Source organism: Sabethes cyaneus, chromosome 3 (genome assembly GCF_943734655.1).
Source record: "Sabethes cyaneus chromosome 3, idSabCyanKW18_F2, whole genome shotgun sequence".
Lineage (NCBI taxonomy): Eukaryota > Metazoa > Arthropoda > Insecta > Diptera > Culicidae > Sabethes > Sabethes cyaneus.
In genome coordinates, this window is record NC_071355.1 from 191,660,765 (window position 1) to 191,673,924 (window position 13,160).

The window sequence follows — 13,160 nt, forward strand, 5'->3', positions numbered from 1 at the left end:
CTTTTCTTTTTATCGGTCGACCGAGAGTTGGCTGTTAAGCTACTCGCTTGAAGCCACTCAGAAATCCGGAAAATGCAAGAGCAAAAACAATATTCTTAACAACAATCTTCTCCTGTCGAGTGTTCGCTGCACTGCACTATGGCTTCATTCCCGTTCCCATAATATTATGAAATATCTTATACTTTTTTGCTTTTTTTGTTTTTGTTTTTCGGTTGCCGGTAAGATGCCGTTCGGGAAGATGGAAAATCAACCGGCACAAGTTTTGCGATTTATTTAACAGTACTTGGGAGCTCCGCTCGGAGAAGGTTTAATTAATGTTTCCGTAAGGAATTGGAAGAAAAAAGTTACAAACTAAAGAGAGTGTTTCTAGCACTATTGGTGCTTTTTCGATTTATTTGTGCAAAACTCCTCTGCTTGATTTACTTTTACGCCACTAGGATTTTTGTTTACGCCACACGAAACCAAAGCAAACTGTAACCTTATTGTGTTGAAAATTATCAACAATTTGATTAACAATTTTATGTGGTTAGAAAATGCCGAAATAGGTAAAGGAATATTTTCAGAACTATTTCCACAACTCTACCAAACTAACACTGCTTGATATATTGAATCAATTTCAATTACTTTTAGAAACTATTTGGATATATGCTTTGGCAAATCTTATGCAACCATGTTTAAACTACTAAAGTCGAAACGAGAAAAAAATATTAAATATCACTTAAATCCGATATGAAAATGTATGAAGGATGATATTCGATTTTTTTATGTTCCATAGTTTCATTCATACTACTCTTATGTTTTCGATTTCAGTTTAACAAGTAAATTGGGCGAAATTTTCAACCTTTTGTACATGACACAAAAACATACTAGCTTAAACAGCTTTATTTTTGTATCAGAAAAATTCCTGAAATAAAAGAATCTGGGTAAAGAGTTCAAATTCGTTGTAACTTCAACTGCTGAAAGTTAAATTCTTTACTTCGAGTAGCAAAGAAGAAAAGCATGCAAAACAGTCAAACCAGGGAAGATAAATGGAAAAAGAAAAACTTTTCGTTTTCCTTCGTTGGACTGACTGCATGAAGTCAAAAGCAATCACGGGCGACCAACAAGGCAGTCCCCGAAGGGATTATCCGCAGATAAAAAGTCAGTACAAAATGATGCTATACGTAATTATATTGCGGAACAAATATAAACCCCCGATGCTGATAGTATTAAAGTTAGGTGCCGGCAGATGTTCCATAGCCATACTGTAGGGTGACAGTGTTTTATGTAGAAAAAATAAACTCGAAATTCGAACATAACTCACATATAAAATGTACGGAATCTAAGCCTAATGGAAAATCAATCACTGTGGGTTCTTCCGGAAAAAAATCCAGTTAGTCCGTCAATGTTTTTGATTTTTCTAGAAAGACCTATGCTATTTTTGGAAAAAATGAAAATTTGTAGAATTGGCAAACCCCCTTCGGCATGATATTTGCCTAATATAAATGGACAGGAGGTACCTAATAGTGTGCACTATTAAAAAACTGGGTGCTACTGGAGGCAAAGATGATATCTTTGCCAAAAGTAGTAAGCTGGCGAGATTGTCGCCGGCAAGGACAGGTAGCCCCCCGTTACCGGGGGCGCAACCCAAGAAGGGAAACCCGCCGAAATCGGGGACCAAAATGAGAAGTACTCCGAGAACGGTGGTAATACCGAAGAAAAAGTCGACTCCACCAAAGCTTGACACCCCAGTTAGAACGCCGGTGGCCACTACTGTTAGCTCAGCCAAGAGGGCGGGCGACAGCGGTAAGAAAAAGTCGACTGAGGACTTGGTGCAGCCTCTTGCAGCGAGAGTTGAGCTCTCTCCAGCCAGTAGCAAGCTGGAGGAAGCCAAAAGGTTGGTGTACGAGTTGTACTCGTTCATCAACTCGAGGTCAAATGTCCACCTCGACATTAAAAAGCTGGTGGTGAGCCTCCGCTCTACCGTCATAGCTGCCGAGGTGGAAAGGCAGGAGCTTCTGCAGCGATGCGAGATCGCCGAAGCTCTGGTCATAGCCGCTAAGGCTGTGGCCATGCCTAGTCAGGCGCGTATGCCGCTTGCCAAGCGCAAGGCGGCTACGCCCGACCATGGACCAACGCTGGTGGCCAAGAGGCAGCGGGCTTCGGTGCGCGCCACTACCAGCGAACACGCGGAGGTGGTCCCGGATGGTGCTGCCGGGACCGGGGATGACGACTGGCGGGTGGTTAGGCGTAAACCGCCTAGCAGGAGCTAGGGGCCAACGTGGTGAAGACCCGCCGAACCCAGGCGGGGATATGCTCTTCAAGCTCAAAAAGGACCCAACGGTCCTGAGCTCGAACAACAGGGAATTGGTTGAGCAGTCCCTGGGCGAAGCGGGCCAGGTTAAAGCGCTGTCGCAGCGTGTTCGAGTGTAAAAGCCTTGACGAGATTACGACGGCAGCGGACCTGACGGATGCTCTGCAGGGTCAGCTCAATGTTGATGTGGCACCCGCAGACATCCGGTTGCGGAAAGCATATGGAGATATGCAAACCGCAACTTTAAACGTGCCGGAGGCAATCGCCAACAAAATGTTGGCGTCTGGCAAAATTAAGGTGGGCTAGTCAGTCTGTACACTTGCGTCCAAACGGCGTATCGAACGCTGTTTCAGGTGTATGGGTTTCAGTCATCGGGCAGGCAAGTGCAAAGCCCCCGACCGGTCCAAGCTGTGCAGGCGGTGCGGTGAAGACGACCACTTCGCCAGGGGATGTAGCAAACCCTCCAGGTGCTTGCTCTGCACAGCCGAAGCGGAAAATAAGCATGCCACAGGTGGCCCACTGTGTGCGGCTTATAGGAGGGCTTTGCAACGATAATGGTGCAGGTTATACAGATTAACCTGAATCACTGTGACACGGCACAGAAGCTGCTTTGGCAGACGGCAGCCGAAGCGGGGAGCGATATTGCCATTATCGCGGACCCCCACCGGGTCCCCCGGGGCGGCGCTAATTGGGTCGAATGAGGTAGCAGGTGCACTACCCCTAGGGGACAAAGCTTGCTGGAAGCTCTGGCCAAGCTGGACGTAAGTCTGGCTAACGTGGGATCCGTCAGTACCTTTGTAGGGGGGGGTACAACAATCGATCATCGATATCACCTCGGATGAGGATGCGTCGGATGAGTACACGCATAGCGACCACCAAGGTATACGGTACACGATTAAACGACGGATGCCACGGCCACGCGGGTTGAAGTCGACAGGGAGGAGGTGGAAAGTGAAGTCTTTCGACAAAGACATGTTCGTTGAAGCACTCAGCGCAGAGAGCAACCGCTCGAACCTGAGTTCCCGCGAGCTGACCAACGTCCTAGTACGGTCATGTGATACCACTATGCCCAGGACGGGGCAGCCAACGAACGGTCGTCGCTCGGTATACTGGTGGAGTGATACCATTGCCCAGCTCCATCCAGGTGCCACAGAGCGACAAGGCTAGCGCAGAGGGTCCGGACCGATGCAGATGCTGAAGCTCGGGGGGTCGAACTTAGGCGCTCAACAAGGAGGTTAGGCGTAGCAAGAAATCCTGTTTTCAGGAGCTATGCCGCGATGCGGACTCGAACCGCTAGGGTGGTGCATACCAGGTGGTGATGAAAAAAATGAAGGGTACATCCGCTCCGCAGGAAACCCGCCCCCCCAAAAGCTGAAAGTCATCGCGGAAGGGCTTTTTCGCAACACGACCCAGTTTGGTGGCCCCCGACCCCGTATGGTCAATCGAATGATGTCCTCATTCCGGTCACGAATGAGGAACTCATCGTAATTGCCAGGGGTTTAAAAACGAAGAAAGCGCCCGGTCCTGACGGGATTCCGAACGAGGCACTCAAAGTGGCGATCCAAGCATATCCCGATATGTTTAGAGAGGCGATTCAGAACTGGTTATGCGAACTGAGATATGCGAATTTCCAAACAAATGGAAAGTTCAAAGATTGGTACTGCTGCCAAAGCCGGGGAAACCGCCTGGTGATCCCTCGTCGTACAGGCCAATTTGCCTACTGGACACGTTAGGCATTTAGCTAGAGCGGGTAATCCTAAACAGGCTGACGCCTGTGGTGGAAAGTGATGTCGGACTGGCAAGCTCGCAGTTTGGTTTCCGTAAGGGAAGACACTGTAGACGCCATAAAGTCCGTGGTGGAGAGGGCCGAGAAGCCTATGAGATGGAAAAGACAAGGCGACAGATATTGTGCTATAGTCACAATCGATGTCAAAAACGCCTTTAACAGCGCTAACTGGGGTGCAATCGCGTTAGCGCTGCATAGGATGAGGGTACCGGGCCATCTATGCAGGTTGCTTAAAAGTTACTTCGAGAATCGGACGCTAATGTACGACACGGCGGATGGGGCGAAGAAGTACAAAGTGACAGCGGGTATTCCACAGGGTTAGCTTCTCGGCCCCACGCTCTGGAATGCCATGTACGATGGGGTGCTGAGGCTCGAACTACCCACTGGGGTCGAGATCACTGGCTTCGCCGATGATATAGCCTTACAGTGGTAGGCGAGTTTCTAGAGGAGGTGGAAATGCTGGCATCGGACGCCATAAGCATAATAGAGTGTTGGATGGCGGGCGTAAATCTACGATTGGCCCACCACAAGATGGAAGCGGTGATCATCAGCAACCGCCTTAGAGGCCAAAATAATCGTTGGAGGACAGGTGATTGTCTCCAAACGAAGTGTGAAGTACCTGGGTGTTATGGCAGACAACAGGTTGAACTTCACCAGACATGTGGATTATGCTTGTGGTAAAGCGACAACGGCGGTTACCAGGGACCGAAACTGTTACAATTTTTCTGTACATTTGCCAGTATGCAGTACCATGTCATAATTTCAGCCAATACCGTCGCTTCGTATTGTTTCTGTATCGAGAGAGCCTATCTCTTGATGTGTTGAATCCAGCTGGAATACGTACATAATAATAAGCAAACATTCTTATTTCACTGCGACCAGTCAAAAAAATGTCACAGTATCGAAGTGACAGGCATTCGCCGCTTTTTGCTTACAGTTCTAGCTGGAATAGTATGGACAAGCGATAGAGAATAAGGTATAATTATTGATGCGTTTTTCACCTGAAATTTATGTAATGAAAATTGGTGAATTTTTGCACGGTTTTGTGATTGATCACTACTTTAAAGATCTTGTAAGAATAGATGCAGTAGAGCTCGTTTTCAATTTTGGGAACATTCTTCTTTGAATCCGCATTATTTGAGGAAAAGTTGTAGGCATACGAATGAAGCAGCAAACGAGAATACCGATAACTACTACACCTTCTGTCATGCATGGTGCTAGAATGTTTAAGCATGTCTCTGCTGCTCCGAAGTGTGTGTGTGTGTGTGACACGACGAGCAAGCGATGTTATTGTTATTCTGGTATTTCTTCTCGGTGCGTGTGTACTAGAAATCTGCCGCATGACTGGTCGCAAGAAATAATGTCAAATGTCTTCAGATTTTGGTCACCAACCAGTACATTTTACGTCCCTGGCGGTTACTGCGCTGTCCAAGATCATGCCGAACGGCTACGGTCCTAGCAGAGAGACGCCTGATGGCCAGCGTTGCCATGTCGGTGCTACGGTACGGTGCACCGGCATGGGCCCCGGCTTTGGAGAGTAAGCACAATAAGGCATGTCTGAACAAGGAGTTCAGGCTGTTGGCATTGCGCGTTACGTGCGGCTACCGTACCATATTGTTGGATGCGATTGGGGCTATTGCAGCCATGATTCCCATATGCAAGGACATCGAGTGCCATAGGCAGAGAAACGTCAGGGGCGCTAGGGACAATAGGCTGGACTCTATTAGGCGTTGGCAGGCGGAATGGGATCGCACGGATCATGGTAGGTGGGCCCATTTTTTTCCATGTGTGGACTCATCACTGCGACCGGTATAGTTGATCCATTGTGATATCGCCCGGGTGTTTGCTGTATGACCTGCACTGCATTTCTTTTTGCTATAATCGCTATTGAATGAGCGATATGCTTATTAAATTTTATGCGTGCTTGTGTGTATTGAGGTTTTACCCTTCCTTCAAAGCTTGATCTACTTTACAAACTTATTCCTCGCTGCCAGTACTATCCCATATTATAGCCGTCCCTGGCGAGGACTCATTCGTACCTCTGACCAGTACACTTAACTATAGGAGGGACATTTGCACTGTCAAGAGGCTTCAGAGTGTAAATATAGAATTCAGCATGAAGAAAGGGTAAATGGAGGGGCCTGAGAATAAACCCATGCTAAAGTCACTTGACATCGAATGGCTTGATTCTACTAAGATTCGAACCCACGGCCACTCGATTGTCAAAACAGACTCGATAACCTTGCGGCTATGGAGCCCCCCCGGTGGACCCATAGGCTGATCCAGAACATATCGTCCTGGATCGGTAGAGGACATGGTGAGGTAAACTTTTTCCTTATCCAGTTTCTGTCGGGACATTGATGCTTTAAGAAGTATCTACATACGCGTGGGCGGGTAAGCTCACCCTTTTGCCCCGTTTGCACGGTAGCCGAGGAAACGGCGGAGCATGTGATGTTTCATTGCCCGCGTTTCACAACCACTCGGCGGGTGATGCTTGCGGTCGTTGGGGAAGACACCAACGCCGACAACATCGTGCAGAGAATGTGCGCTGAGCAGCGCGCATGGGGTGCCGTCGATAGGGTGGCAACGGAGGTGATAACGGAGTTGCAACGGCTAGAACGTTTGCAACAACAGGGCCTGACATAGCTTAGCTAGGGTCATTAAAGGCTTAGGCACGTCCTCCCTCTTGAAGTAAAACCTAACTGTAGTTCCGGGAAGGTTCAGGAATGGGCAGCAGGAGAGTTTTTAGTAGGTAGGTGCATGTTGGCACCTTGCGAATCCTATTCGGCACCGTGAAGGTGCTGTCTATGAAGACCCTGCATAAACAATATAAAAAGGCAGCATATGCTACAGTTCAATACAGTTCATACAGTTCACTATGCTTCAATTCAATTTTTTGACACAAGTGAATAAGCTGACTACATGCTGGAGAGATCGTAATATCGAGTATCAATAGGAAACCCTTTTGTAACGTTGCACATAAGAAGGACTCTATATAAAGTAGCGGCCAAAATTGCCGAATGTAAAATTTCACATTTTAGCACATGCTTAAACGCGGTTTTGTAGTAAATTGTCTATATTTTTATGATCCGCGAAAAAAATTTTGATAGAAAAAAAATATCATGTAGAAATAAGCTGTCAAAGGTGCCCATTTCAAAAGTTTGAAAAATAGGTCATTTTAAAAAAGTCAAAAAATTAAATACTTATCGCGGATGTAAATATTATTGTTATATATCATTTTAAAACTGATACCTTAGCCTATCAAAAAATGAAATGAAAACAAATTTAAACTCAATGAGGTGCGCGATAGGCTACTTATAATAAAAATGAAATTCTCATAAACTTTAATCAAAACAACAACTCTTGTCGCCTCTTGTCGCCGCAGTTTCTTGCAATGCGTCTGAAAGCTCGAAGTATGTTGTATCAAAACATGAATTAAAAGCTTGCTATAATTTGACGTTTTCCGAAAAAAAATAATTTTAAAATTGTCATATTTTTAGCAAGTCTTTAAAATTTTAAGTACTCTTTCAACAAATTTGATTATCTTTGTTACTAAATTTATTTAGTACCTGAAGAGAGTTTCAATGAGAAAATGGGAGAGTCCCTGCGAGAAAGAAAATTTTTTTTGTCAAGCAAATATTTATATCGGACACATTTGATCATTTTTCCCCAAATCACCCTAAATATGAGTTCTTATAAGTTTAAATCATTTCTTTTGTAACAAATATAGCCTAGAATCAATTTGAAACTAAAAAATAATTTTGGCCAAAAATCACAATTTTCCGACTATTGTGCGTTGGGAGAAATGAAACAAGGGGATTTTCAACGCCCTATTCAAGATTGTGGATACCATAAATATTCCCGGCACCGGATTGTGAAAAACACTTTTAGGTGATTAAAATCCACCTTTAATTTTTTTCTGACTGACTCGTATTTCGCCTAGCATGCTTCATCGGTGTTTGTTTTCGAATTCGAAAACAGTTCGTAAACAGACACTGATGAAGGTTGTAAGTCCGTAACCAGGGGACTTCGTAGTCTCAAGGTTACCAAGTCTGCTTTGACAAGCGACTGGTCGTTGGTTTGAATGTTAATAGAGTAAGGCTATTCGATGTCAAGTGACTACAGCATGGTTTATTCGTATGTCCCTCATTTCTCCTTCCTTCACGCTGAATTCTATATTATCCCAATGAAACCTCTTGACAGTGCAAAAGTCACTTATATGCAATGAGTCCTCGCCAGGGACAGTTATAATATGGGATCGTACTGACGGTGAGAGACGTGCGGGTATATTGAAGCAAGCTTTGAAGAAAGGATAAACCGCAGGGCACATAAGCATCCATAAAATTAATAATCAGAATATGTTAAACAGCGTTTATAGCAAACAGAAATGCAGTGCAGGTTATACAGCAAACACCCGGGCGATATCACAGCCTACCAGTTAGCTTCGCGGAATGGCGCCGGTCGCGGTAATAAACCAGTCGTTGTATGTTCGAATCTCGACTGGGAGAGGCTGTTAGTCAAAATGATCGTAGCAACTGGCCCTACAATTATCCTGCACTCTAACAGGTGGCTGCGAAGTCTGTCGTATAAAAACAGAAGGTCAAGTTTCGATAACGGAATGTAGCAGCTAGGCTTTGCTTTACTTTCCTGGTCACAGCGATGAGTCCATGCAGGAAAAAAGCAGGCAACTCAAAGAAACTATCATACATTTAGATTCCAAGCGTTTTGCGGCAGGGTTTGCCATGATTTCATCTCTTCTACTTCATCACAGGCGGAGTGTGGGAGCGTCTCGTGCGCGCTGTCAAGAAACGCGTATAAAAGATGAAATCCGAAATTCGTGTCTAGACGTAGTCTGATGAACACAATTTCTTCAATTTCAATTTCTTCGCTTGTGGACTACCGCTTTCCAATTCCTTGAACACCGTGTGTTATCCACCAGATCGCGCTTCACCTGGTGGCCATGTGGCCTTTGACATCATGTGGACATAAAAAATCAGACACTAAAAGAAGCTAATACACGGGTGCTCGGAATTTATGGGCGTACCTATGTTGAATACTTGGTGGTAAACTAGGTAAGATGGAGTGTGGCGTAGGCACTTGTATCACGAGTTGTATCAGGTACCCAAAACAGTGAAGGTGATACTAGTGCCATGTTGCAGTGGGCCGGAAGAGATTGCCTGATCCAGAGTAGGTTCTGCATCCGGCGGCTGTGTGTTGTAGAGAAAGGCACACGAGCTAATTTTCCAAAATTCGTTTCATAAAGTTGCTGATTTCTTCAAATTTTAATTTTGGCATACGCCCTTTCGATAAATTTACGAAATGATAGAACTGAACGATACATTTATCTATAGTGAAAAAGTTGTAAAATTTTATCCAAAATGGAAATACTGTCAGAGACTGTATGCAAAAACTAGGTTTACTGGTTGAAATACTAAATGATTGTTAAACCAGAAAACTATGTTAATATTTTGTATAAATTAATTACAAAAATTTTAATCTATGATTAATACTTCACTCTTGGTGAATGCCAATGTCATATAATGACAGTTGCAATGTAAACATAACACTAACTACACAATTTGCTTCTCAAGGAAATAGACTGCCAGGATGAAATCATTTCACGCCGTTTTATGCAACCCCATAAAGTTTTCTTTTTTTTCTTACAACAAAGTCAACAAGATCCGACTGGGTGCTTCAGACCAAATCCATTACAATTTAATAACAATCATTTCATCTCGCTTCCGCCGTTTCAGCAGAAATGAAGCCTTCGTGCCGTTTTCAAAAGGATTTCATTAGCGCACCGCGCCCGCTAACGTGGCGAGTGATAACGACGTGACTCACCGACCGGCAACAATAAGGCCGCGCTGAATGACAAGCTGGGAAGTGGATGAGCCATTTATCTTTGCTCAACTTACCTCTTGGTGGATGGTCTCGCGGCGATCCAGAGCGCGAACAGCGAAATCATGAAGCTGGCCAGGTCGGCTAATAGATGCGCAGCGTCCGTCGCTATCGCTAGACTGTTGGAATAGATGCCTCCTGGGAAGTACAACGGAGTGGAAATTTTTTTACAATGGAATGAATATAATGACAAAGAGCGAGGCCGACTGTTATGGCTGTGCAGTGTACCACCGAACCGACGGCGAACCTTGAAGATGCAAATTTGTTAGCAATTCTTCAGTACCTCTGATTGCGTTTGAAATAACTAGAAAGAAGTCGGAATGAAAACGTTGCACACATTTGCAAGTCATATTGCGTTTCATTATGTTTTTTTAACATAATGGAATTGTTCGTTTTACTGCAAAATGTTCTACTACTTTTATTCAGGGATGGTCCGATCACTTCGACTCAATTTTGATTCATTTGACAGTACCGTCTCAGCGGAACAAAATTTGACAAATTTATGTATGACACATTTGTAGAACTAGTTATTATCCTCAATTCTGGTGAACAAAATTTTGCTGTATCTTTTGTAGTTACGGAGCTACAATGCTAGTACCTCATTAGTAATTAAATGAACGTTCACTTAGTTAATATTGAGGTACTAGCATTGTAGCTCCGTAACTACAAAATATATAGCAAAACTTTATTCGGCAAAATTGTAGACAATAACTAGTTGTACAAAAGTCTCATACTTGCCATTGTCAAATTTTACTCGGCCGAGAAGGTACTGTCAAATGAATTAAAAATGAGTCAAAGTGATCGGACCATCCCTGCTTTTTATTGATAGTTATACAATACTTCTAATAATTTGAAAAAATTATTATTATACTCAAACCATCCTTTAAAACTGAGCAACTTAAGAACACAAAACCATCTTTTTACACCGAAACATTACGTGTTATGTTGCGCAATTTGTAATTGTAATGCATTACTTTCTAGCGGGACCATTAATTAGAAGCGGATACCCAGATAGTGTCGCGGAAATTAGTATACCTATTATCTCGGCTATCATGAATACAACGCACAGCACGCTAGCTAGAATTAATTTCTTCCTGGCAACTTTATCAACTCCATATTGCCGTGGCCGATGACAATGTGCTGAAACGAAACAAGAAACGGAGAACGAAACGTAGCAATCAGTTAACCGTAAGAATGAAAATGTTATGCAATGGAATGAAATGCAACAATGAAGGAAAAAATGCTGCGCCGGGCTGGGCTGCTGCTGGCTGGCTGGACGAAACAATGCACACCACCGCCCGATTGTGGTGCGAAACACGCGCCATTTGAAACCAAACATAATCATAAACTGCAGCGGAAGGAAAAACGGTCATCGCAAACCATAATCGCGCTTTTTATCGTCATTGCTCCCTTGTGGAAATTTACCCTCAACGGTTATGGTTTGGTATCATCACCAAAGAGTGGTAGCAAAAGATTTATTTGCGCTGCGTTGTTCTAGCAGTTCAAATAAACGGTGCTTGATCTAGCATGTAGTAGTTTCAAGAAGTTTCAATAAAATTTGTTCAACTTATTGTTAAAAGGATTCCAGATTTCCAGCGCTTAATACTCTGGAACCAGGAAGATATTATAAGTATTTTAAACAAACGCATTTCTTCGTCGTAGATATCAAATAATGATAGCAGTAAGCGAAATAACTGCTCTGAGTGATCCTATTGTGTAAATCCTTTCTCTAAAGTCTATTCATTGGGGGTGTACACCGAAATAAACCGTTGTCTCTAAATGTGACAACGGGAAAACTTACAGATTTCCGAAAGAAAATTAACGCCATTGTTGGTTTATTCGCTTCCTGACACTACTGGGGGAAGCTGTTTGTGGCAGTATTTCTCGCTATCAACAATTTTCGGAGACTGCATCTTTTCCACCAGCAGCTGTTGACAGAGGGAAACACATTTCTGCTTTTATCAGACGCTATGCACATTCTAGGCGGTTCACCGCAGCATTCAGGGATAATGAAGAAGGAAATAGTCGGTTGTGAGTTTTGATTCCCTTAGAATGCAACATCTAATTAACGTAATTGACTCATTGCGCATTGTTTGCATTTCCCCGTTCCCTGTCAAAAGAAGGACTAGAACGTCAAAGCATCACAGCACCACCGTTCCAATGCATTAAGTTGACCGCCACGACCATGATGAATTACGTGTCAAAAAAGGGCTCCACCAACTAACCTAACTACCTAACTCGACTCGCTCAGCGGTGGCTGAATAACAGACCATAACAGCTCCAACCAAGCAGTAGAGCAGCTTTCCATCATAGCGGTGGTAAAGTTACGTCGCTCTCTAGTTAGCTGGCAAACATTGTAAAGCCTCGCCGAAGAAAATTGGTAAGAGATTACGCGCGTCCTTTCGCAATGCCTGGCCTGGACCCATCCTGGCTGAGATGAAGTCAGCTGCTACATGCAGCAGCCAAACCGGCGAAGCTCGAAGCTCGGAAACTTTGCCACTACTGCTGATACTGCTGCTGCTGATGCTGCTTCGGTTGTGGCTCATAAATCATTTCCAAAACTCGAACATTGAACTGTTTGCCCTGAACTGATGATGCGGTTAGTGACGGCACTTTGATGGTGATGAAGAGTAAGTTTACAACAGCTTAATCACAATCGCCACCGCGGGACTGAAAATCGCTTGGTCGCCTGTGGTTTAGCGAAACCAAGTGGCTAAACGTGTATAGTGTGACACTCCTTGTGACCGCCAGAATTTCAGAAATGCTGACTGACATGCTGATGCATAAATTTCAATCAATTGAATCATGCAATTTATCTCCAGTCAAGCAGACGTTTAAGAGTAGAGTTAACTGTTTTCACTGGATCTCGCTGAACTATAATGCATTCCGCACTAAATGATTCACCGCAATAATACAAATTTAATGGAAAAATGAATCAAACACGAGTTTAGCATGCTTACGGTAGGCAGTTGGTGCACCAGCCAGTGTGAACTGGGAGTGCGCCGTAAATACTAAAGATAGAGCAATACTTAGTTCAGCAATATTATGGATAATAATTTACTCTATAAATGCCCCATACAAAATATTTTCGAATTATGCTTGGCTGAGGTGTTACAGTTAAAAAAGCAAAATAAATTCACTGAGTGCAGGACAAGCCTGGCAGTCACAAATTTTTGTAATACA

General features: G+C 43.9%; 1 protein-coding gene across 1 annotated transcript in view; it reads right to left on the minus strand.

The window, feature by feature from the left end:
- LOC128742534 (proton-coupled zinc antiporter SLC30A2-like) overlaps window positions 1-13,160 on the minus strand; it is a 90,205-nt gene that overhangs the window by 39,937 nt on the left and 37,108 nt on the right. Inside the window, exons 4-5 of the mRNA XM_053838932.1 lie at window positions 11,013-11,117; window positions 9,995-10,115 (exon numbers count right to left, since the gene is read on the minus strand). Coding sequence (XP_053694907.1) covers window positions 9,995-10,115; window positions 11,013-11,117 — 226 coding nt within the window. The remainder of the gene's footprint in view (window positions 1-9,994; window positions 10,116-11,012; window positions 11,118-13,160) is intronic.